The sequence below is a fragment of the Colletotrichum jinshuiense genome, chromosome 6, assembly GCF_051148585.1.
Source record: "Colletotrichum jinshuiense chromosome 6, complete sequence".
Taxonomy (NCBI): Eukaryota; Fungi; Ascomycota; class Sordariomycetes; order Glomerellales; family Glomerellaceae; genus Colletotrichum; species Colletotrichum jinshuiense.
In genome coordinates this window covers 488206-512822 of record NC_139313.1, presented here as the reverse complement: position 1 = coordinate 512822, position 24617 = coordinate 488206, and the positions used below count along the sequence as shown (strand labels likewise).

At 48.3% G+C, this 24617-nt stretch overlaps 9 protein-coding genes across 9 annotated transcripts; 8 read left to right on the top strand and 1 right to left on the bottom strand.

The window, feature by feature from the left end:
* Positions 1-1081: 1081 nt before the first annotated feature.
* Positions 1082-2262, top strand: EsH8_VI_000123 (aromatic alcohol reductase; the record flags this gene model as incomplete). The annotated part of the gene is made up of 4 exons (XM_083271376.1): positions 1082-1165; positions 1221-1505; positions 1563-1889; positions 1963-2262. 4 exons carry the CDS (start codon positions 1082-1084, stop codon positions 2260-2262), a joined length of 996 nt encoding a protein of 331 aa, XP_083126550.1.
* Positions 2263-3553: 1291 nt separating this feature from the next.
* Positions 3554-5539, top strand: EsH8_VI_000122 (uncharacterized protein; the record flags this gene model as incomplete). Its single annotated transcript, XM_083271375.1, has 1 exon — positions 3554-5539. One exon carries the CDS (start codon positions 3554-3556, stop codon positions 5537-5539), a length of 1986 nt encoding a protein of 661 aa, XP_083126549.1.
* A 1863-nt stretch (positions 5540-7402) lies between these two features.
* On the top strand, positions 7403-9126 carry EsH8_VI_000121 (uncharacterized protein; the record flags this gene model as incomplete). Its single annotated transcript, XM_083271374.1, has 2 exons — positions 7403-8879; positions 8930-9126. 2 exons carry the CDS (start codon positions 7403-7405, stop codon positions 9124-9126), a joined length of 1674 nt encoding a protein of 557 aa, XP_083126548.1.
* A 970-nt stretch (positions 9127-10096) lies between these two features.
* EsH8_VI_000120 (uncharacterized protein) lies at positions 10097-10498 on the top strand (the record flags this gene model as incomplete). Its single annotated transcript, XM_083271373.1, has 1 exon — positions 10097-10498. The coding sequence occupies one exon, from the start codon at positions 10097-10099 to the stop codon at positions 10496-10498; it is 402 nt and encodes a 133-aa protein (XP_083126547.1).
* Positions 10499-12213: 1715 nt separating this feature from the next.
* Positions 12214-13872, top strand: EsH8_VI_000119 (uncharacterized protein; the record flags this gene model as incomplete). Its single annotated transcript, XM_083271372.1, has 3 exons — positions 12214-12341; positions 12432-12831; positions 12895-13872. The coding sequence occupies 3 exons, from the start codon at positions 12214-12216 to the stop codon at positions 13870-13872; spliced, it is 1506 nt and encodes a 501-aa protein (XP_083126546.1).
* A 64-nt stretch (positions 13873-13936) lies between these two features.
* On the bottom strand, positions 13937-15292 carry EsH8_VI_000118 (transcription factor domain-containing protein; the record flags this gene model as incomplete). The annotated part of the gene is made up of 1 exon (XM_083271371.1): positions 13937-15292. One exon carries the CDS (start codon positions 15290-15292, stop codon positions 13937-13939), a length of 1356 nt encoding a protein of 451 aa, XP_083126545.1.
* Positions 15293-16717: 1425 nt separating this feature from the next.
* On the top strand, positions 16718-17181 carry EsH8_VI_000117 (uncharacterized protein; the record flags this gene model as incomplete). Its single annotated transcript, XM_083271370.1, has 2 exons — positions 16718-17069; positions 17126-17181. 2 exons carry the CDS (start codon positions 16718-16720, stop codon positions 17179-17181), a joined length of 408 nt encoding a protein of 135 aa, XP_083126544.1.
* Positions 17182-18418: 1237 nt separating this feature from the next.
* EsH8_VI_000116 (SDR family NAD(P)-dependent oxidoreductase) lies at positions 18419-19246 on the top strand (the record flags this gene model as incomplete). Its single annotated transcript, XM_083271369.1, has 1 exon — positions 18419-19246. The coding sequence occupies one exon, from the start codon at positions 18419-18421 to the stop codon at positions 19244-19246; it is 828 nt and encodes a 275-aa protein (XP_083126543.1).
* An 809-nt stretch (positions 19247-20055) lies between these two features.
* Positions 20056-22801, top strand: EsH8_VI_000115 (glycoside hydrolase superfamily; the record flags this gene model as incomplete). Its single annotated transcript, XM_083271368.1, has 5 exons — positions 20056-20137; positions 20209-20815; positions 20876-21917; positions 21973-22364; positions 22420-22801. 5 exons carry the CDS (start codon positions 20056-20058, stop codon positions 22799-22801), a joined length of 2505 nt encoding a protein of 834 aa, XP_083126542.1.
* Between the last annotated feature and the right edge of the window lie 1816 nt (positions 22802-24617).

Sequence of the window (24617 nt, the reverse complement as noted above, 5' to 3'; positions counted from 1 at the left end):
TAGCCAGTAGTGGGAAGAGGTGGAATCCACTAGCGGCCTGGTGGATCTGGTTGGTTTGCGGGTGGTCTCAGTAATCCCAGTAGTCTTGAACCGAACTCGAGAGCTCCCTTTCTTTGATATATACGACTTTCTCATCCATCCTGTCTGACTTCAACTTGATTACCTCTTCCGTCTCTAGAGAAATACCTCGACCAACTAAGCGCCATCCATAGGTTCTTGGTTAACCCTGCCTTGGTCAACTGAAGTAACGATACTGTAGTGATGGCAACAGAAACGAAATGAGTACCGTGTATAGCGGCTACAATGCCGACACTAAACCATTGAACCGGAAGAAGCTTCTTTTCGGATATGGCATATACCATTTGTATATGGAACAGATTCCCAATATTGCATAGGCTGTAGAACCGATGACACCGCTTCTCAAGCCTGGGAAGTCTTCCAAATCTCCGGATGACATCTTGGCATTATAAATCAACTATTCGAATCCTCCACTAAGCAAGCACCAGCCCTTCCAAAGCCCGCGTTCCATGAACCTTAAATCAAAAATGGCCCGAGCTTTGCTGACATTGTGGACGGAGATAGGACCAATATTTCTTAAGCCACGTACTATCAGCTCGTACTTTGGAAATGTGCGAATGGTTGCGTTCGCAACTTGAGTGTATGGAAAGTTGCAAACTATTTTGGGTTGTTGTATTTCAGGAAGGAGTGATTCAACAACAGATTGTACACGGTTTTGCCAATTAACTACATCCGACTGTACTGACCGTTAACAACAACACCAACTCCATTTGTAGAAGTAAAATTGAGGATGCTGTACATTCCAATACTTGCAGCACCTTAAAATCAGCCGTCTTCGGCCGAGCTTGACGGGCACGCACATTCCACCATTTGTCATATTTGTAAACTAGACGGGGTCCTGTAAGACTACACGGACATGTTTGATTTCCGTGAATGCGGCCTGTCACTTATAAGTGCTTGAAGAGATACAAATACCTGAAGAGAACAATCCAACTAAGCGCATTATTATTCTCATCAATCACAACTCGGCAAAAACAGTTTTCTCATCACCAGCACCATCATCATGGAAGTTGCAATCATCGGCGCAACCGGCCAGACAGGCTCGGGTATTGTAGACGCTCTTCTCCAATCAGATCACCCAAAGTTTGTGAGTTTTGAACTCTGGTCTCTCCAATCTACTGAATACGCTAACATGGAACCAGAGTATCACCGCCCTGACTCGGCCTTCATCTCTTCAAAAGCCTGCAGTCCTTGACCTGGCTAGGCGAGGCGTTAAAATCGTCGCCGCCGACCTCGAAGGCTCTGAAAAAGAGCTGGGGAGAATTCTTACAGGAATAGATGTTGTTATATCCACGATCTACGGCGGTAGCGTACTATCCGAGATCTCGCTCATCAACGCCTCCAAAGCCGCCCGCGTGAAGCGATACTTGCCTTGCTTTTTTGCGACTGTCGCACCCCCTAAAGGGGCTCTGCTGTTAAGAGAGTTGGTAAGTGTATATGAATATCTGTTGGTTTTTTTATCATACCACTAACGACGCCACCAGAAAGAGGATGTGCTGAACCACATTAAGAAGATCCGGCTGCCTTACACTGTCATCGATGTAGGCTGGTGGTATCAAGTTACTCTGCCGCGCCTCCCGTCTGGTCGGATCGACTATGCGGTCATGGAGACTGCAGATGGTATTGCTCATGATGGAAATGTGCCGTTTGCTCTCACAGATTCGCGGGATATTGGCAAATATGTCATGCGCATTATCTCCGACCCTCGAACACTGAACCGCATGGTCTTCGCATACAACGAGGTCTTCACGCACAACCAGGTATACGATTTGTTGGAGAGACTTGGTGGTGAGCAACTTGAACGCCGATACGTGAGTAATCCTTCACATACACCTCTTCATTTGGATACCAGGGAAGGGGGATTGAGGCTGATGATGTGTCCAGGTCCCCGCTGAAAACATCGAGGCCACCATCGCCGAATTGAAAGCGAAAGATCCCAGTCATGATTCTTTGGATTTCGTAATTCTTGCTCAGTACCAGTATTGGTACTCTTGCGGCATCCGCGGTGACAACACCCCCGAAAATGCCAAATATCTAGGATACCTCCTAGCCAAGGAATTGTACCCTGATTTTAGTGGCAAAAGCCTTGAGGTGTACACACAGGAAGTGATAGACGGGAAAGGGAAGAGGGCCTATGAGCATCTGAAGGATTTGCCAGCGGCTAGAGCAGCGTCGACGGCATAACCACATAGGAGGAGTGGAGCCTCACTGCCATGCGATCATGGTGTTAGATCTGGAGGCCTTAGCAAAAAGAAACAAATAAAGCGGGGTTTATGTTTATTTTTTTTCCATCACTTATTTAGATAAGTTAAATTTTTTATAGAACGAATTATTCATTCGTTTATAGCCAGTGATCCAATTACTGATGAATCCTTCGACGGATATTTCCTGATCTAAATGGCAATGATGAAAAGAAATCATGTCCGCCTGAGTAGTTGGCTCAGCCAATCACCTTTGAAGGAGTTTGTGTAATAGCGCTCTGCAACGTATAGTACAGTGACAAATGCCCAGGAGAAAGATTTGGTCCCTTGCGGATGCGCTCGTTCAAACTAAGATAGCTTATCATGAATGAGTATGCCATCCAGAAAGGAAATAACCAATTTGTAAAATAGATATTAGAAGAGAAAACCATGGTCATGAAACTGACCCATTATAAATAGCCATTGTGCAGAGTGCAAGCGATAGCAGTGTTTATTCAAGTCAACATAAATATAAAAAGTCGCAACGAAGAAAGACGTGTGGTTGACCGCCAGCAAAGAAAAGCTACTCACTACGCGTAGGTGGTGTTGACTTTGATGGTCCAATTTCTGGCCACAATAATTCAAAAAATAAAGCAAAACCTCCCGAAGTCACATTCGTGCAAGCTTCTCATATTCGCACTGGATAACTATACGGATACTGTGCATTTCAACATACTCATTTATACTTCATCAGTGCGGGAATCTGCGGAGAACACGTTGTGCCTGAAGCTTATCAGGGGGACGAAACTCACAGTCCGTAGGTCGTCAGCACCAAAGTCCCCGAAGCCACCAATCGGCGGCGAGTGACTCACGCGGTGTACCCTTTGTTCACACATTACCTAGTCCAGGTCATCCTAGCAACAAGATTGGCGTCGGTGGGACGTGGTGGGCGCCATGACGCAATGGAGGCCGGGCAAAATACTAGATTCCTGTGCTGTATGGGGAACCGGACTGGGTTCTGATACCTTCTAAATTTTTTTCGGTGGGAATGGTACTTCATGTACATTTACCTAGGCATGCAGATCCAACCCTAAGGCCTGGGTCAAGTACACACATGACTGATCGCCCTTGTCCGACACTTTTTTGCCTTTCTCATCCTCTTCTACACCCGTAGCGAGTAATGAGGCATCTCCAGTCTTTACAAAAGCTCAATCCTGATCAGTAACCACACAATACCCTTTTATACACGGCACCTGAATTGGACACTGTAACGCGTAAGGCGGCCACATCTCAAAATGTCGCACCGGAACAATGGAAACACCGTTCACCTGACCGAGCAGGAAGCCCAGCGCATCCGGAACACTGTCCAAGAGAGGTTGAAGCAATGTTCCGCACGAAAGGGTGTCACTCGGGAACCGAGAGATCCACATGGTACCATCAGCCAAGCAACTGGCGCATCTCTGATGATGGATATGGGCACAATGAGTGGGAGCAGCCAGGGAGATACGTTGCCAGCTCTTGGCGTCGGGCAGACCTATCCGCCATGCACCGTCTCGCTCAAAGATTTGCAGCCCATGAATATCGCCGACCTTCTTATGGAAACCCACCATCGTGGCCGTCGGCTTACTGTAAAGCGTGCGAGTCCCGTGGTCACGCTTGCTGCCCGGTCATGGGCAGTTATTCAAGATGAGGAAGGAGACGGAACAGAGCGCATAGAGATATGTTTGCATAAAGCGACAGACGGCAAGGATATACTAGAATCGGCATCGGTATTCATCATCAAAGAGCCTTACTTCACCCTGAATGAAGAGGGAGAGGCCACCATTTGGATCGATCATCCATCGGATATGGTAGTCTGCAGGGACGAGATTGCTAACAGCAAATTCACTCGGGTTACTGACGCAAATGAGCAAGTTAAAGATACAACCGGAGCAGAAGATAGCGCGAGAAAGTGCAAAGACAAGGGCAATGCGGCGCTGAAACAACAAGACCTGCCGCTAGCTCGGGCAAGATACACCGAAGGTCTGAAGCTCGCCAGACAAGGCTCTGTTTATGACACAAATCCGGACCTGGCGCGAGACATTTATCGGAATCGCGCTCATGTCAACCTCCTTCTCAACCGATCAGACGAAGCAATTGCAGACGCGAAAGCATCCCTTATTGGAGGAGAAGACAGGCGCACCAAAGATCTCGACAGTAAGGCATTTTTCCGCGCCGGTTGCGGTGCATATAATCTCGGTGAATTCCAAAAAGCCAAGAGCTTTTTCGAAGAGGCACAGAAGCTCGCTCCTGGCGAGAAGGGGGCGATTATCTACCTGCGAAAGGTTGAAATGCGGCTCCGCGAGGAAGCGACGGGAGCATACGACTTGAAAAAGTTGAGAGCCAGCCTGTCTCGGGCGGCTCCACGTGCCGATGCCGCAAGTTTTACCAGCAAAACTGAGGTCAAAGACAGTCCGGGGCGAGGACGTGGCTTGTTCGCAACTTGTGATATTCCTGCCGGGGAAACAATCATGTGCGAGAAAGCCTTCTGCGTGGTATGGGGCCATGAAAGCGAGGCTTTGACGGCAATGACATACGATGTGCGAGACGACAGAATCAGAGTCGCACCTGTTGGATTGAGCAAGGCGACCGTCCAAAAGCTTTTGAGAAACTCTTCTCAGATCGAAAAGGTGATGGACCTCTACGGCGATTATCAAGACGACAACAAGATTGCCCCCGAGACCGACGAGGGACCGGTGGTTGATGTCTTTCGAGTGCACGACATTGTATCCCGCAACGCCTTTGGCCCGGGAGGTCAGTACGGAGAAGAAGGCGCAAGAAATGCTAGCACCGGTCTCTGGATATGGGCCGCTTACATCAATCACTCTTGCATCGCCAACGCCAAGAAAGAATATGTTGGTGACCTGATGGTCCTTCGTGCTGTTAGAGCTATCAGTGCAGGCGAAGAAATCTTCCACAGTTACGACGAGTCGAGCGACTATGAAACACGAAAGGCGGCCTTAATGACAACCTGGGGCTTCGAGTGCAGCTGTGCACTGTGCACAGCAGAGAAGACTGACGATCCTGCTGTAAGGAAGAAGCGACAGCAGTTAGCAACGGAGGCAGATGAGTTTGTTGCAGGCGTGCCATGGGCAAATACGAAGCGGCTGGCCATTGCGAAGGCGCAGCGTCTTGCGAGGGAAATCGATGCGACCTACGAGGGCGAAAAATACAAGGGCGTGTCTCGTTTGGCATCGCAGAAGATTCGCGACTGGCTCGCCAAAGCGACACCGCAACGATGATTTATTATACTCAAGCAAGTAATGAATAGAACCTTTTGTGTCAGTCAACTGTTTAGATGAAATCTTGATGATATGCTTACTACCAAGTTGCCTGTGAAGGTATGAATGAGAACATGCATTCTGTTTGTTACAAACAGAAAGTTGATTCACATGGCCGCAGGTTCTTGGACGCATGCTCTTTGGCATCACTGGTTGATGTTAAATGGAAGCATTTTGCTATGGTTGAAGTATCTGGCCATTCGACCGATTGCCACCCTGCAATCTCCCTAGATAATGGGCCTTTTCCGTGCCGAGGACGCTCATAAGAACTGCGGGCGCAAAAACCAGGAACTTCCCCTCATCTGCACGCAACAACATCACCAGGAACCCCCACATTGGCATCAAGACTCTGCTAATCTACCCCCAAGCCTATCGTTTGCTGAATCGTCCTCACCAGGCTGCGAACATGTCTAGTTATTTCCAGTTATTTTGAGAGGCGAAATTGGACCCAAGCGATCGGAGTGACGTAGAAATCGGTAGCCAAAATAACTGCATATTTAAAAGCGTTTTAATTTACCAACTAAATGTCTGTCTTTTAGGGTTTAGCTGTTATATTTACGCATTACGACTTAATTGTGTCGTTATGCAGTCTCAGTGGGTGCAGGGGCTTCTTCTCATCTAATCAGAATGGCTTATACCGCGCAACGAAACGGTACTTCTCTACCTTAGAAATTGCTTCCAAGTAGAACTGTCTCAAAGTGGTTTGAAAGAATATTGGTGTCCCTCAAGAGCGCCGTTTCCTAGCACAGCAAGTGCGTGCTAACCAGCCCAGTGACCGGAGAGCATTCGTCGGAATGCAAGATGATGTTTTAGACTGGCCCCTGCTATGCTGTCAGTACTGACAAGACCATTGCTGCTTCTTTGACGATACCGGAAAAGTTGTATTTCTCACTCCATCGGGATGGGATGTACCGCAGGATTTGACTCAGTAGTTGGTCTTGATTGCTTATTCTGATTCTTTACAGTCGATGGAACGAATCAGGTCACGACCCTGGCCGCCAGGCTTGGAGGCATGCTACCAGGAGACACAAACGCTGTAAAGTTTTTCAGTAAATCTCTGAGTTACGTTTTGAGATACTTCCGGCGTCAAAGGAGACGAGGAAGCGAGTTCAGAATGCCGGCGAGTTTAACGAAGAGGAAGTCGGTATCTTTCAATTGCCCAGACTGAAATCCAGCATTCAAGTAGGCAGCGATCGTATTAGTCGGCGTCCTATCTTTATGTTATATAATCCATACATCATTTCAGTAACAGCATAGCTCGGCTGCTGTAATGATGGAATTGCAAACCTCTAGGTTCTGAATCGACCGCTACGACATAGGAGGAAACGTTCCGTCAGTGCTCGTAAATATGCCGGCACTGTTGCTGCCGAGCTACACGCCTTGTACCAAGTGTCTCGACTACGTCTGATGACATTATCTAGAAAATAAACTGTATTCCGGATACGCTACCAATATTTAGAGCACAAATAATTTGGGTGCCACCTTTGCAACATGAGAACCCATGCTCTTCTTTTCAGACATGGATACCCTGGAAAATGGCTCCTTGATAGCGTTGCTGCCTTGATAACAGCAATCGGAAGAGGTCTTTTGAACCCCAGTATGATACGTGTGGGGTTGACCATTTGGCACTGGTCCATCCGTTTGCCATGAACGGCCTAGCGCAAGCATGGATATGGTCGACGCTACTGCAACATTCTAGTGAAGCCTGGTCCCAAGAAACTCAAGATAGGGCCGCGGGTCAAACATATATCATACTCGATTCATCTCCAAGTTTCACAATTCCAACAGACGGCATTGAATCATATTTTCATATCCCAAAAAAATATGTCTACCCCAAACTCTGCAGTTGTGATTCCAGGGACGGTGCAGCTGGTCGACACCCAAGGCATTCTCAACGTTAAACATGGAAAAGGACATAGCAACATAGTCCTCATCCCACAACCCAGCAATGACTCCCGCGACCCTCTATCGTGGACACAGAGACGCAAGACTTTCAGCATATTCTGGGCCATGACCTGGTGCTTCTTTATTGCTGCCATCATATCTGGTTTGTCACCCGCCTACCTCCAAATCGAGGCAGATACCGGTATTTCGGTGGCAGACTTGAGCACTGGAAACGGGCTACTATATCTTTTCCTCGGATGGGGAACTCTGATCACCCAAAACTTTGCCCTCGTCTACGGGCGGCGGCCGACCCTTGTTTTCTCAATTATTGCCACCACAGTCGTCAACCTTTGGTCTGCCTACATCAAATCTCGCGCCGAGTTCTTCATCAACAGAATCATTATCGGCATCGCATCCTCCCCCGTGGAGACCCTCATCGAAGTCATTATTGACGACCTCTTTTTCGTTCATCAGCGAGGTTTCTACATGGGCATATACAGTTGGACACTGTGGTGTGGTGCCTTGCTTTGCCCCGTGGCATCCGGATTCGTTGCCGAAACAATGGGCTGGCGCTGGATTCAATACATTCTCTCAATCTTGGGGGGAGCAATTAGTGTTTCGACCTTCTTGTTCTTCGAGGAAACCATGTTCTACAGACCAAACGCCCAAGTCGAGCTTATTGGTACGGCCGACCGTCAGCAAAATCCGGCCGAGAACGACAAGCAGGAGAAGCAACCGGAAGCTTCGAAGCCACAGCCCGAAGATGTTGATATGGGTAGTTTGGGCATGATCAACTCCGATGTCGACATATCATCTTCGTCGTACCATGCTGGAGATTTGACTCACAAGGCTTTCTGGTCACAGTTGAAACTGTGGGGTTATCAGGACCCCCGAAACCCAATGAAGTTCCAAAAGGTCTTCCTTCCGTTTCGACTTCTCCAGTTTCCATCTGTCATTTTCGCCGGTTTACTTGTCGGGGGGATTCTATCTTGGTATAACGTTGCCGGTGGTTCATTGGCTCTGATTCTTGGTAACGCGCCGTATAACTTTGGTTCCAACGTCATTGGTCTATTCTATCTGGCTTCAGTTATCGGGGTATCTATTGGATGCTTGATATCCAGTTTAGCTAGCGATGCCCTGTCAGTGCGACTGGCTCACAAACACCAGGGCATCATGCAGCCTGAACATCGTTTATGGCTCTGCATCGTTGCCATCCTCGCTCATCCGATTGGATGCATTCTATACGGCGTGGGAGCCGCCTACGAAATCCACTGGATTGGAATAGCCTTTGGCCTTGGTATCATCTCCGTCACACTTCCGCTCGGCACCAGCTTGGCGTTTACATACATCCTAGACAGCTTCAAGGAAGTTGCTGGTGAAGGGTTTGTGTCAGCTATTATAATTCGCAACTCAATGGGTGAGCTGGATACACTTGCTTTCAGAAGAAGATTAGACTAACCCATTCAGGCTTTGCTTTCAGTTACGCCGTGGTTCCAATGATCGAAAACCTTGGTCTTCGCAATGCCTTTATATTGACGGCAGTTATTGGAGTGGCTCTATGGGCGTTATGTTTGGTCATGATTTACTTCGGAAAGTCCTTCAGGAGCAGTGCGGCTAAGTCCTACTGGGAACTGGTGGAAAAACACGGTGCATTTTCACATTAGTTATCTATGGAATGAGATTTGCAGATTGTCATAGGGTGATCACTAGTAAGAAGAAGAGTCTTCTATTCATATCAGATATTATTTGGAAGCATTCAATTTACAATCAAAGAATTCCGCAGGCGCGTACTGTCGGAAATCACTTGCAAGCGGTTTTTCAAGTACCAATAAAACGACTTTGTTATGAGTTTATGGTCAGTCTTCTGGAAGAGAAGGAACCTGCATGTAAGCGAGCACTCCCAGCGCTGGATTAAAATCATTTTGTGTTACTACGTAGCGCACAGGACGTTCTGTCAAGGGGGCATTCGCGTCCACTTTCTCACAAGTGACCATTTGGTCTGAATACAGAACGCTCAATGTCTGGCTCATTTTTTGTGGCCTTGGATGTGATAGCATGTTTCATTGCTGCGCACAATGCCATCCAACGAACGCCGCTGACTTACAGATAGCGGGAAGGTCCCGCCGCTACTGCATCTGACCATAAACTGAGGTCCACATGGCCCGATGTTGGAGTAGCGAACAACGTCGTATCCGTACAACCAGTCCCCGTCGTTCCACGCTATTCCCACTTCAGTAACAAGATGGACCACTCCCTTCTCTAAAACCCGCTCAACACTAACCATGCACCTGGTACGTTTGGGAAACCTGCATCTTTTGAGTACGGGAATTGGACAAAATGCAGCCATGTCTGAAATTTCCAGGAAAAAGAAACGCCAGGACCGTAAGAGGCAAAAGATTGGCCACGAATGCCAATGCCGTATGATACTTGTGACTCCGCCAGCTCCGAACTGGGGTAGAACCCCGCAAATACATTATTGGGGTCTGACATCAGTTGTGCTCCCAGCCAAGTAAATAAGTAGACGTGGCAGAGACCAATATAATACTGCCTCACACCAATGTTTCGGCATACCAATCCCACCACATCGCCTTGGAAATAGCACGGCACGATCTACATCCTACCCAACCCTGAATCATGGCCCAAGCTCAGTTCTTCAATTATCCCGGCACCGAATCCAATGCCGAGCAGTTTCACTACTCGCAAGCTGTTAAGCTTGGAAACATAGTTCGTACGTCAGGCCAGGGCGGCTGGGACGAACAGGGAAACATTACCGCCAACCTTGAGGAGCAAATTACCATCGCTTTCGACAATGTCCTTAAGGCTCTGAAAGCCGTCGACTCTCGACTGTCATTTGACGACATCCATGCGATCCGCTCCTACCACCTGGACATGGACACCAGCTTCGACGTCATGACTACACTTTTCAAAAAACTATTCCCTAAGCATCGGCCCATCTGGACCTGCATTCAGATTGGGAAACTTGGACTGGAAGGCATGCAGGTTGAAATCGAGGTTGAGGCTCTAATTCCTGCCTGAAATGGACGACTGCGTTCGGGGGTCATAGCCAGGGGAATCGAAACTCGTGTATTCAGGCCTACTTAAAACATCTGTCCACCTTGTCGCTTTGTGTTCGTTTGTTAAGGAGATAGGCCTCCGTGCCCATGATATGTGGCCATTCCTAAGTGATTTGTTATCCTAGATGCCGGATTGGACCATGGGTTACTATGGCGATGAGATGAACCTGGTAGTGTCCTGAAGGTGCTGGACGACTGGGACTGTCGTTCCTACCTAGGTCATACGGTTACGAACAATTAGACTCCGAGGTACAACAAAAGGAAACTCCACTGTAGCAATGTTGGGTATCTGAAGATTTCGTTATCGGTAATAAAATGAACTTGGATCTAGTATCTCTAGGCTCCGATGCTTGACACGTGCATCCTACATCCTGTCCCGCTACCAATCCAGCCATATTACGACCATGGCAATGGGGAATGCTGACACCGCTTCCAGCAGCTGATGTAGATAAAACCTCGAGTTGCTTCCGCGAGCAAAGTTCTGGTTTCCCGATGTCCCTTTCACTTCCAACACTGTTTTAGTTTCCATTCTTCCCTGTGACAGCAATATCATCATGTCTACAAAGTTTACCATTAAAGATGTCGCAGACAAGTCAACAGACACGACAGGCTACATAGCCATTGACAAAAAGGTTTACGAAATTACAAACTACATGGCAGAACATCCGTAAGTTGCTGTGCTATGTGTCTCGCAAGATCTGTATTTTAACAGAATTGCAGTGGTGGGGACGATATATTGGCTGAAGTACTCGGCCAAGATGCCAGTGAGGCATTCCATGAAGTTGGTCACAGTCAGGAGGCGAAGGAACGACTGGAGTCGTTGCTGGCTGGCGAATTGATCGATGACCCGCAAGTAAGTGTGCAAGTCTACCTGTGGAGATACTCCGGCTCGCCTACAGTCATAACTAACTTCTGCCTTCCATAGGTCCAAACGAAGACAAAATCCACTGGTCCAATTGCTTCGTCGCGGTTTAAGCGAGGCATGGTTGAATGTGCTCTAGCCTTTCTGGTGTTGTCAGTTTCGGCTATTTTGGTACGATTCAGAATCGGCCCATTCTTCTAGTCCTGAGAATAAGTTCCTTGGAAATACATGTTCAAACATTTTACCTCATTGCGCCAAGTACAATATTGTGCCTAGGCCGTGTTGCTTTTCAAAACCCCGCTCATGTGGTCCAATTTGTTACCCGATTGGGACAGCTTAAAATGAAGATCCCGCGCCCTGCATCCTCCCCGCATAGAGTATCCCCCGCCATGAGCGCAGAGGCCATGCATCCAGATAAGCAGAAGAGTGCGGGGCGAAAAGTGCGGAGATGCTGGTTCTTGTGGTCTGAGGATCCCTTTGCCGGTATTATTGCCTTCCCCCCACAACGCGGTTGCCCATCTTTTGTCTGCTTTAGGGATTTCCACCTATGCAGTTTGCCTCGATCGATGGGGCTTTGCTGATTGCCATGCGGCCATGTATCATACTCTCCACTTAAGATAGTCTCGGGACGGAAAGCTTGTGATTCTTTGATTACGCGATATGGTCTGCTCGAATTAACTATAGCCTTTGTCAAAAAGTGGTTAAGATGGCTAACCGCCTCCTACCTTTCAGTGTGATAGTAGTCACTCCTGTTTACCTGTCACTGCCCCAACCTCCTCTCGAACTTCCATCCAAATTCGCCCCTTTCTTACAAAATGTCTGCCCCGAACGTAGATCTCACAGCGCCGAATGGCACCAAAATAAATCTCCCAACAGGGCTCTTCATCAACAACGCTTTCGTGAAATCTAGCTCTGGCTTAAAAATTACGGCTATCAATCCAAGGTACTATCTCATCACAAGAACGAACTGGGAATCATCGCAATCATACTTTTACTGTTACAAGGAAGTATAAATATTCTAACTAAATTATAGCGACGAATCTGAAATTGTTTCGGTAGAGGCAGCGTCACCTGAAGATGTGGACAAGGCCGTGAAAGCGGCCCGAGCCGCGCTGAACGCTCCTGGTTGGGGTGACATTTCCAACACTGATCGCGGCCGGCTCATTTACAAGCTAGCCGACCTCATCGAATCTCACCAAGAAGTTCTTGCCACTCTGGAGACATGGAACGGCGGTAAACCCTACAACGTGGCACTAGGAGAGGATCTTGCTGAATCCATCTCAACCCTCCGCTACTATGCCGGCTGGGCTGACAAAATCCACGGCGAGACTATTCCGACGACGCCTCAAAAATTTGCCTACACTCTGAAACAGCCTATTGGAGTCTGTGGTCAGATAATCCCGTGGAATTACCCTTTGATGATGGCGGCTTGGGTTTGTTAATCCCTTCCAGTTTGCTGTATTAAGATTGGCATCTAACCGATATTCAATTTTTAGAAGCTTGGCCCGGCACTGGCTTGCGGTAACACCGTCGTTCTGAAGCCCGCTGAGCAGACCCCGCTCTCCGTCCTCTACTTTGCAACGCTGGTGAGCGAAGCCGGTTTCCCCCCCGGAGTCATCAACATTGTGAATGGACTCGGAAAGGAGGCTGGCAATGCATTGGTCTCCCACACCGATGTTGACAAGATTGCATTTACTGGTTCGACGGCAACTGGGCGTCAAATCATGAAGTCTGCCAGCATAAATCTCAAGAACATCACTCTGGAGACAGGCGGCAAATCGCCGCTTGTGGTGTTCAAAGATGCCGATCTTGACCAAGCTGCCAAATGGGGTCATGTCGGCATCATGAGCAACCAGGGTCAAATATGCACGTCAACATCCAGAATCTTGGTTCAAGAAGAGGTTTACCAGGACTACGTGGCGCGTTTCAAAAAGATCTGCCTCGAGAACAAGGTCGGGAACCCTTTCGACGACGATACCTTCCAGGGCCCTCAGATCACCAAGGCACAATACGAAAAGATCTTGGGCTACATCCAGACGGGCAAAGACGAAGGTGCAAACCTAGTCACCGGAGGAGTCCCGTTCAAAAATGTTGGCGATGGCAAAGGCTTCTTTATTGAGCCGACTGTCTTCTCTGATGTGAAAAAAGAAATGAAGATCTTCCAAGAGGAAGTGTTTGGCCCATTCGTTGCCATAACGCCATTCAAGACGGAAGAGGAGGCGGTTGCATTGGCCAACAATACTTCATACGGCCTTGGTGCTGCTTTGTTTTCCCGAGACATTGAGCGGTGCCATCGTGTCGCGGCCCGCCTCGAATCAGGCATGGTATGGATCAACAGTTCCAACGATTCTGATATCCGTGTCCCGTTCGGTGGTGTTAAGCAGAGTGGTGTTGGCCGTGAACTTGGAGAGGCTGGCCTCGCTGCTTACTCTCAGACAAAGGCTGTGCATGTCAACATGGGGTTCGTCCTATAAGTGTGGAGATTTAGGTAATTTCAGATACGTAAAATAAAATTTACTTTCACAATGTTATAATATGTTACAATACAATTGCGTCTGGGTCGAGTTCTGAGAACATGTCAAACCACGAAACTTCGTCTCGATCCAACTTCCAAATACTACATAACAGATCGCCTACAGAATAAACCGAAGCAAATCGCATCTCATCCCGTATAACATGTACCAAGCTCAATACAGCTTTCCGGTGTCTTGGAGACTTGACGTGTGCGCCAGTGACAAGAAGAGGGAATATGACACAGTTAAGCACCTTTGATGGTTGTTTGATGTCGAGAATGCACTCCAAGCATGGCAAGACGTGCTGTTGCACAAGAGAGTGGGATATTGGTAGTCCGCATATGGCGCGATACATGTAGATGAGCGCCGTATGTTGAAATGCGCGGATCAAGGTAAATGCATGGTTCGCCTCAAGGTCGAGGTTTCCGTCGGAACCATCAGTATCCGTGATTGTGGCGTAGGTTGGTGATAATGCCAGTTCGAAATCGCGAATTCTTTCCATTGACAATTCAGCGCTTCCGTTGACCAGTACATCAAGATACCACGCCAACTGGGACGTTTGCTGGAAGACCGAAGCGAGTGACGACCGCCCCAATATATCTCGACCCCACCATACAGCCCTTTTGTCTATTGTGTTCCAGATTTCGGGAGGGAATGAGGGTTTTCCCCCTTTGAGCATGACGGTTGTGAGATCTGTCGATACAAATTCGGATAGGAGCATGTGAATGGAATCATGGCTTGTCTCCAGGACAGTGTGCATGCCACCGAGACTCTCGACTATCGCCCGTACTCCACCGTGGTGGCTTGAGGTGGCCGCTGAAGCCCGAGCACACTCTAAAAAGCCATCGTGGAAGTATAGGAGGAGAACAGCTAGTAGCAGCGTCATTAAAGAGCTCTTGTCGACCATGTCTATGCGGGCACAGCCAATCTCTCCCCGAACAGCGGCGAGACACTCGAGACGTTTCATCCGGAGTAGGTTGCGGCTATTCCGTCCATCTTGAAGAACGCGATGTGCGTCGGCAATCACGCATGTCGCCAAAAGCACAACGCGATGCTCCAATGCCTGTAGGATAGGGGCGGCGCAGGGCTCCGGGGCCGTCGTGAGAAGTGGCCAGAGGCGGTGATGGAAGTAGTCAAGGGCCCGCTTCTCGTCAGCTGCGAGTGAGGACGCAAGCTGCTCATCGCGGGTCGTGACTTGATAGATGGCTGGGGCCTTAATCGTCGGCCGTGTGCTCCATTTGAGACGACGGATGTTGAAGTCGCAATCGGCGCCTATCTTGGAGCATCGGATGCAGCGCGGCTTGGTGAGGTCGCACTTGATGCGGCGTTTCTTGCAAGGCCAGCAGGACCCTTCGACAATTCTGATTCTGCTTGTGGTCATATTGGATTTGCTGTTGGTTTTAGTCTCGACTGGGGAGACTCACTCTATGTTGTTGCTGAGTTGCTTGTCGTCGAGAGATAGATAACGCTGATAAGAGAGGAGGTCTGACGTTCGTTATGTGGGTTCTGATCTTGGCTTCGAAACCCCTCTCCCGATAGCGTATCGGCATATGGCAGATATGTGCGGGGAAAGATTTGTTACGTACTAATGGTTGCTTTGGATCCGGGCCAGGGTGCATCGGCAAGAGCTCTAGAGTCTGCAGGATTTGGCCCATCTTGTTTCCTAAAGGGGCTTAGCTGACATTGACACCTTGAACACGCACGTTACACGACGATCTTGCCCAGGGTCTTTCCCTGAGTTGTAGATCCAACACCAATTCAAAGCCCGCAAATAAAAGACGCGAACCCCACGACACAGGTTTTGAATGCATATCGCCTCTGACTGTACTTACATTGCAAAAGAATGCATCCTCGACGTCCAGTGCCTCTGCAGTCAAATAATGGACGTCTTCACGAACAAAACATGGACGGAGGCTCAAACGCCACTCAATCCGATATTGACTATTAACACAACTGCTGCACTCGTGGCCGCGTTTGTTATAGCCCTGGTATTCGGTGCCAAATTTTTGACGTTCTCTCAGTATGGCGGCGGGACACTGGAGATCACACAGGTGAATTACTCCCAATTCTTGTTTCACTCGCCCTGAAACTGTCTGTCGAAGTAAACCAACTAATCCTTCACTCGCTTGGCCAGCTGTACATATATCCCGTCAAAGGAATTAGAGGCTGTGCCCTACAAGAAGCACACCTGGGAAAATATGGCTTCAATGGAGATCGAACGTTTTCACTACAAAAAGTGAATCGCGATAAGGAAGACGAGTCGAAGAAAACATACGAAACCATGCTGATAGGATACCACCTCCAGCTTTCACTTTTCCAGGCCTCAGTTCAATTCAATGAGAAAAAAGAGAACGCTTCAAATGGCGAAGTGGTTGTGAAGTGGCACGGTCGCTGCACAGATTTTGGCACAGCAGCTAAGGATACAACCATTGACGTTGATGACGAAATACGGTTTCCCTTAGTGCCCTCCACAAACGGACGCAAAGAATTCGATGTCAGCATCCACAACAGCCCAACACGAGCATACGACATGGGCGACGAACTGGCATCATGGTTCTCGGATCGACTTGGTTTTGAGACTAGACTTGCTTATATCGGTGATCAATCTCGGGCTGTGCTCGGTTCCCTTGCCCCGAATAGCCAAGCAGCATTGAAGGGGGCCAGGTTAATTAAGCGCCTGAGATCACTTGTTCCGTTTCTTGCGTATCCGGAGGAGCGAATCGCTTTCAACGACCTTGCACACTACCTTGTTGTAACCGAAGAGTCCAACACTCACGTTTCTTCCCGTCTCGAGGGCAATCTCGACATGGATATTCGAAAGTTTCGACCAAACATAGTCGTTAAGAATGCATCCGGGCCGTTTGTGGAGGATTTCTGGGGCGAGCTTACCTTCGATGGTGGTGTTCAAATGCCGCTGACAGCCAATTGCTACCGTTGCCAGAGCATTACTGTCGACTTTGAAACTGGCAGGGCGGCCACTGATGATCGCGGCTTGGTCTGGAAGAAGCTGAACAAGGATCGCCGGGTAGACAAGGGTGCCAAGTACAGCCCTGTTTTTGGGCGCTATGGATTTTGCTTTGGCTCAGCTGTCGGAAGAACCCTGAGAATCGGCCAAAAAGCACAAGTCACTCGCATCAATCCTTCGAGAACAACATTTGGTATGTATTGACCGCTGTCGCCCGTATTCACAACAGTGCTAATATTCAAGTATCAGACTGGCCTCATCTGACAACCTTTGGTCTCGGTCAAACCAAAACACCCAGTTCATAGAAAATAATAAAGGACAGTTGAGTATCAAAGCAAAAAGTAATCCCACGTTAAAGACATTCCAACCATGGTACTCAGTAAATGTACAAAGTTTGGTGCTGTTAAATCATTTTTCTGTCGCAGAAGTCCTGGTTGCTGCCGCTGCAGTTCTTGCGCAGTATCAGATATGAGTATCCGTATTGAGTGATTGCGGAAGCATGAGGCGGAATCCTCGTATTATACTATCAAGTTTCGTTCAACCAGCTGTTGAATTCGTTTTCGGGTCAGCATGTTGCTGATTCCCGTCTCTTTGGTAATACGTGTGGCGTGCGAGTGGGTATGGAACCACCGAGCAATCCGGCACCAGACTGACACCTCGCCATTGATGCGGGCAGTTTCTCCGCTAACTCCATTTTCTCCGCATCAATCGCCCGTTATTCGGCCGCGGCTTAGAAAGCATTCTTGCAGATCAACATCAGACGGCCCACTGCATGGAGCCTTTTGCCTGCCGCCAAGAAACTTTATGTTCGACCTGAGCTACCCATATTGGTGTGCTAAATTGCCTAACGATGATATGGCGGTTGAGAACTATAGATTTTGCACACGCGTACGTTTTGGTGGCTTGCAATCTACGGAAAGATCGAAGATTGATAATGCCCGCAATCAAAAGGACATTGTCATATAACAAAGCTTCGTAAAATCCGCACATAGCCTGCATATAATCCACGTAAACCACACACAGAGCCTGAGTACCAAATACCTTTATGTAAAGTAGATAGGGGGTAAGACCTATGCCATATACTAAGCAAGTAAGTAGGCGTATTTTGCACTTGATGCCAAGCTTTGAGAGAGCCTGTGTACATGGAGATTGATGCATGTATATTCATATGATAGGTGTTGTTTATGGTGGATAACTAGTGTTTTAAATTTGGCTTGGGCCCCCTGGCTCCAACCTTTAACCTTCAAATGAGGATTGAATACGCATCAAGTACAGCCCATAACGTTACCACTGCGGAGTTTTGCAGATAGCCGCAGCACGGATGTCTTTTGATACCCACATCGAAAGTCCGAGCCTCTCGGGTTACAAACACACAGTACTGTGACTGTGATATCATCGTCTGAAGTTCAAGCATATTTGTAATCTATAAAGTCCGTAGGTGTATATAGAGTGTCGCAGAATGCAATTCCCATGCCATCAACACAACGACAACTCTGCCACATCACTTCCTTATTTTACCAGCACACTCTTAAATATCTCAAAATGTCCAGCACAACTCCTACAGCTGAGCCGTGGTCCCTGAGCGGCAAGACGGCGATCGTCACGGGAGGATCTCGCGGCATCGGAAGAGGGATCGCGGTTCATTTTGCTCGGAAGGGTCTGAGCAACCTCGCCATCACTTATGTCGCCAACAAAGCCGCAGCCGAAGAGACTCTTGAAAAATGTCGTGCTCTAGGAGTCAAGAATGCCATTGCTCTGCAAGCCGACATGGTGAACCCAACAATTGGACCAACAATCGTCAAGGACGTATTGAGTGGACTAAACACAACCACGATTGACATTCTCGTCAACAATGCGATACTTTCAGATTTCAGCAGGGCTTCAGAAGTCGCCAAGTTACAAGCGAAAGATTTCAATGACATGATGGTTGCGAATGTTTACTCGCCAGTCAGTCTTACTGTGGCTTTCATGGAGCATGCTCCTAAATACGGCGGACGTGTTATCAACATCTCGAGCATTGCCGGGAAAACACCAAACCCAGATCCCATCATGACATATGGTGCTACGAAAGCTGCTCTTGACAGCTTTACAAGATCTTTTGCGGATACCTTTGCTTCTGATAAGGGCATAACCTTCAACAGTGTCAGTGTTGGCCCAACTGAAACCGATGCTTTGGTGTCTGCAAAGGAGAATTACCCGGAATTCATGGATAAACAACTTGGTTTAATTTCTGCGGCTCCCAGACTTGGAAATACCGACGATATCGCGTATATTGTTGGCTTCCTTGCGAGTGAAGAAGGGAGGTGGGTCAATGGCGCTGCGGTCAGTGCCAACGGCGGTCACAGGCAGACCCTTGCGCTCTTTGGATAGGCATATAGCCAAACTCAAGCTTAGCGATGTAGATTTTTCATGCAGTCTAAAATTCAGATTTAGGAAATTTTCTTTTCTAATTTTGTCACTCTCACAGTTCGTTATACTAGTCTGTTGAATCCCTTTAGTCTCGGCTGCTACTGCGAATGGAAGGGTGCGCAGTTAGGTCTTCGAAGTGACGATACCGCCCACTCCGCTGCAAAATTAGCTTGGCTTCTCACAGTTGCTGAGAATGAGAGTCTTAAACCTTTGTCAGTAGTTAGGATAATGGTTTGATTCAAATTGGGCCTTGATCTGACCCACCTCTGGTTATAATTTTACCCATACCTATCTGTCCCCCCATTCATTGATTCTCCATGCGCTGCAACCGGCTGCTAGGCAGTTAACCCATAATTCCAACACTGACAATATTTGGGAGGCCAACCCCAAAATCTCTATCTGGTTTAAATTAACAAGTTCCATTATTCCGTGGTTACCTAATTTGAGCAATTCACATGCCAAAGTGTTCAGTGCCCTTCCATGGGCGGCCCCATCGGCGTTGTGTCCACTGTTCTAGAGGACCATCTCAGCTTTCTCCACATGACGCGTGCGGCAATGTAGATCACAACTGGAGCGACTTCCGGGTTGCTTCCGCAGCCGACATCCGAAGCAGGTGTCCGGGTCGTCTCCAGGCCCGTCTCATTTCCTGCCCGGAACCCTCTCAAGTTTGCAGGCTTGATATACTGGTGTTGAAGTAACTCCCGGTGTACTTGGGAATATTTCATGTATTCGACTTGGATTTCATGGATCCTGAACATCACGAACCAAAAATGCAGCTCCGGCAAAAAACATTCAACGTTGATCAGGTCATCGAAACCGCCAGTCTTGCGGAGAAAATCTCGCTTCTTGCAGGTAAGGTCATTGAAAAGCATTCATATTCAATGTAAGAAGCCCTCTCGTACTAACAGGGCATACGATGCAAGGCTCCGATTTCTGGCACTCCACTCAGCTCCCCCAATATGAAGTTCCAGCCATCAAATGCACCGACGGGCCCAACGGCGTCCGGGGCTCCAGGTTCTTCAACCCCATACCCGCACTCTGCATCCCTTGCGGAAGTGGCTTGGGGGCAACCTGGAATCCGGATCTCATTGAACAGGCTGGCCAGCTGCTTTCGAAAGAATGTGACGCCAAAGGCGCTCACGTGTGGCTGGGTCCAACCGTAAACATCATCCGATCTCCATTGAATGGGCGTGGATTTGAGTCCTTCTCTGAGGATCCGCATCTCAGTGGGATTCTTGCGGCAGCCATCATCCGGGGCGTGCAGTCGCGAGGGACTCTTGCGGCTCTCAAGCACTTTGTTGCAAATGACCAAGAAACCGATAAGATGGCGCTCGACGTCTGCATGTCTGACAGAACATTACGCGAGATTTATCTCCTGCCATTCCAGATTGCCCTTCGCGACAGCAATCCTAGAGTTGTCATGTCTTCTTATAACAAAGTCGGAGGCTTGCATGTATCTGAGAACCCCAAGATTCTGAAAGACATATTGAGGACAGAATGGGGGTTCGATGGTCTAATTATGAGTGACTGGTATTTCTGAACCCTTCCCGCTTTTTTTTTTGCTTAGCTTTCTGACATCACGCGTCTTAGGTATGGCACTTACTCATGCGAGGCAGCCCTTAACGCTGGCGTCGACATCGAGATGCCTGGCCCCAGTCGCTATAGGGGTAAAGAGGCTCTCGCAGCCGTGTTTTCTGGTAAAGTACACCATCACACGATCGACGAACGTGCAAGAAAAGTACTGCAGTTTGTCAGCGATGCTTCTTCTGCGGATGTAGCCAAAGAAGAAACTATGCGTGACGTCCCCGAAGATAGGACTTTGAATCGTCGTTTGGCAGGCGAAAGCATCGTGTTGTTGAAAAATTCCGCAAGTACTCTCCCACTAAACCCAGAAAACTGCGATGAAGTTGCCATCATTGGACCGAACGCAGACCTCGCGGCAGCATGTGGCGGAGGCAGTGCAAGTCTCCGACCCTATTATACGAGTTCTGTTCTGAAGGGCATTCGAGACGCCCTATCACCCACTGCCAAAATTCACCATGAGCCTGGTGTTTACGGGCATGTTCTTCTCCCTGCGTTCACAGGAGAAAATGTCTGCAGCGATTCAGGTGAACCTGGTGTCACCATTGAACTTTTCAATGAGCCACACACAATTAAGAATCGAAAAGCATTCGATCAGGTCACAATACCTGACACAACATACCAGCTTATGGATTACCAGCATCCAGAGAAGGGAGAGACTTTCTTCATGTCCATGCGAGCTCATTTTACTCCCGAGCATTCTGACAAGTACGAGTTCGGATTAGCAACGTATGGTATTGGGGACTTGTATATCAACGATGAACTTGTCCTCGACAACTCGACGCAACAAACTCCAGGGGGCATGTTCTTTGGAAAAGGTTCAGCTGAAAAACGAGCTATATTTGAGATGAAGGCAGGGCAACGCTATTATCTTCGTGTTGAGGCTGGTAGTGCGTCGACATCTAGGGTATCGGGCGGCTCATTGTTAGCTATCCCGGGGGGTGCTTGCCGACTAGGTGGATGCCGCAAGATAAATCCTGAAGAAGGTATTCGGAGAGCTGTCGATTTGGCAAAAAGGTGCAAGTACACCTTTGTTGTAGCTGGTTTGAATGTGAGTAGCTTTCCCTTCAAAAACCTACCAGTCTGCATTGATTGACCGAAAATAGGCCGATTTGGAAAAAGAAGGCAAAGATAGAGAGACAATGGACATGCCACCGCACGTTGACGATCTCGTAGCAGCCGTTCTGGCTGCGCAACCAAACAGCATCATCATAACCCAAGCAGGGAACCCTATCAGTATGCCTTGGAGGAATAATGCCAATACCATACTTCACAGCTGGTATGGCGGTAACGAGGCTGGAAATGCGGTTGCAGACGTACTATTCGGTCGCATCAACCCTAGCGGAAAGTTACCGATGACTTTTCCAGCCCGTTTGGAAGATAACCCAGCTTTTCTTGGATTTGGTAGCGACAACGGCAAAGTGCATTACTCTGAAGGTATCTTTGTCGGCTACAGATGGTACGAGGCGCGCAAGATAGAAGTCGCTTTTCCATTCGGGTAAGTTTTGGCGCGTTCTATTACCGGCGCACAGCTTTACTAATTATTCAATTAGACATGGACTCAGCTACACGACTTTCCGGATGTCAGATGTACAAGTCTCTTTAGCTTCGGCTCAGGTCAGCATCGAAAACACGGGAAGCGTTGCCGGTGCTGAAGTTATCTGCTTGTACACCACGTATGCGACCAAAATGCCCAAATCACGATATGCCAGACCGGTGCGATCTTTAGTGGGATTCAAAAAGGTTTTCTTGAACCCAGGAGAAAAAAAATTTGTTCAAATGCCGATCGACAGATACAGCACAGCTGTATGGGATGAGAAGAGGAACAGTTGGTGTTGCGAAAAGGGCATTTACACTGCTTCGGTTGTTGCTGGGAAGACGGAACTGGACGGTCGTTTCGAGATTGAAAAGGATATCTTCTGGAACGGGCTGTAATGCCTCATGTAAATACCCATTGAGGCAACAACAACAAGAAAACCTGCCAAATGGGAAATATAATTCAAAAAGCTCATTAAACAATGCGTATTTGAATTACGTGTCTGCTAAGCCGTCTTTTAAGGAACTACAGCTTACCAGAGGAGTCTCGCGAAAATCTCATATACATCCAGAGTCACTCACAGTCCAGTCATGCTGAAGCGGCATGAATGAATCTAGGAACAAATCTGGCTGACAGTCACCATAACTCGGTTCAAATCCTAGCGTCATTGACACATTGTAAGGACCCGTAGTTGCGTTGAAACATCCTTCCGAGAAGCCAAAACCGTTTTCTGTCATTTCTTGTGGTACAGACATGTAAGACTGCGAAACGTCCTCTTTTGGTATACCGGGTATAGCAAATTGCTGTAGCTGAACACCAGAACCGCAATTATCAGCGTCTTGAACTTGTGTCTGATACTCTTGCATAGTATCTTCGCCATCTTGCTGAAACTTGAGTTTCCGGATCTCATCTGTGACGCTGTACTTCGAATATACTTCTGGGACTGGGCCCTGGGTGTTATCTCGAACGGTGGGTCCCGGTGGTAGAGACAAGTCTGAGTCTGAATCTGGCTGTTCTGTCTCCCAGTTTGACCTCAACGGGGTTGAATTCCCTGAGTCCCGTTCTGCGTCGTGGATGAGGTCCGAGATACCGCTCCGGAGCAGCTTAGTGGTGGGGTAAATTTCGGCTGGTGTCTCAAGAATGTCTGAGCATGCCTTCAGCTTAGCTACTAGAATACCCTTGGGTAAGTTGCCGAACTGTGCCGATCCGAGTCGCGAGATAACGCGAGCAGAATGAAACGCGCACATCACAAGAGCTGGGTCCGTGATAAAGATGTCTTTTCCCATCTCATTCACAGTGGCCATGATGTTCGCAACAGCGAGGGCATGCTCAAGGCATCTTTCCCTGCAATAAGAGATGAAGTCTGATGGTAGGTCTCGCAACTGTTCAATGGGCAATCCTTCTCGAAACCCTGGTATGGTAAATCGATACATGTCGCATTGACATTGATGCCACCAGGTGTGGAACATGACAAACGGAGTACGCTGTGGAGTGTATGCCCGGAGAAAGAGATTCTTCTTGTCGAATGTGTACTGAGATGGCAGTGAACGACGCAAAACCTCCAGTTCATCGACAAGGCCCTTGAGAATTGCAACGCATTCCAACAGAGGCTTCTGACGATGCGTTATTGTGTGGGATAACCTGATCAGATGGTTAGTGTATGCATCTTGTAGACAGCTAACAAATCCTACCTCTGTATACGGTCTCGAATGTCTAGGACTCGAATGTTGTAGGCCATTAGCCCTAAGTCTGAGGAGCTCTGGACATCAGAAGGCTTGAGAGTTTCGGTCAGCACCGGTATATCCAGCGTGAAAGACCGCTCATTGCATGGGAGCTGAAGATGTATCGTGTCTTTGGAACACCCTGTGAATTCCGCCCGTCCACTAGAGTAGAGTGTCTCCATAGTGAAAATTGCCCACATGAGACGTCTGCGACGCTCTTGTATGAGAAAACCAAGCCGACTGTCTTCATAATTGAGTCTCATCATAAAAGCCAATCTTGCAGCAAGACATGCTGACACTAGCATCTTGCTGAAACGACGTGCAATAATGTGATCCAAGGTTATGATCATGAGGGCTTCTATGTCCGACATAGATGGCTCGCTCAGCCTCATGAGAATCTGCATCTCCGCCTCATGAATCCATCTAGTTGCTTGTTGCATACGATTGCTGTCATCTGGAGCAACATATCGTGCCGTGAGACCGCACATTGCCT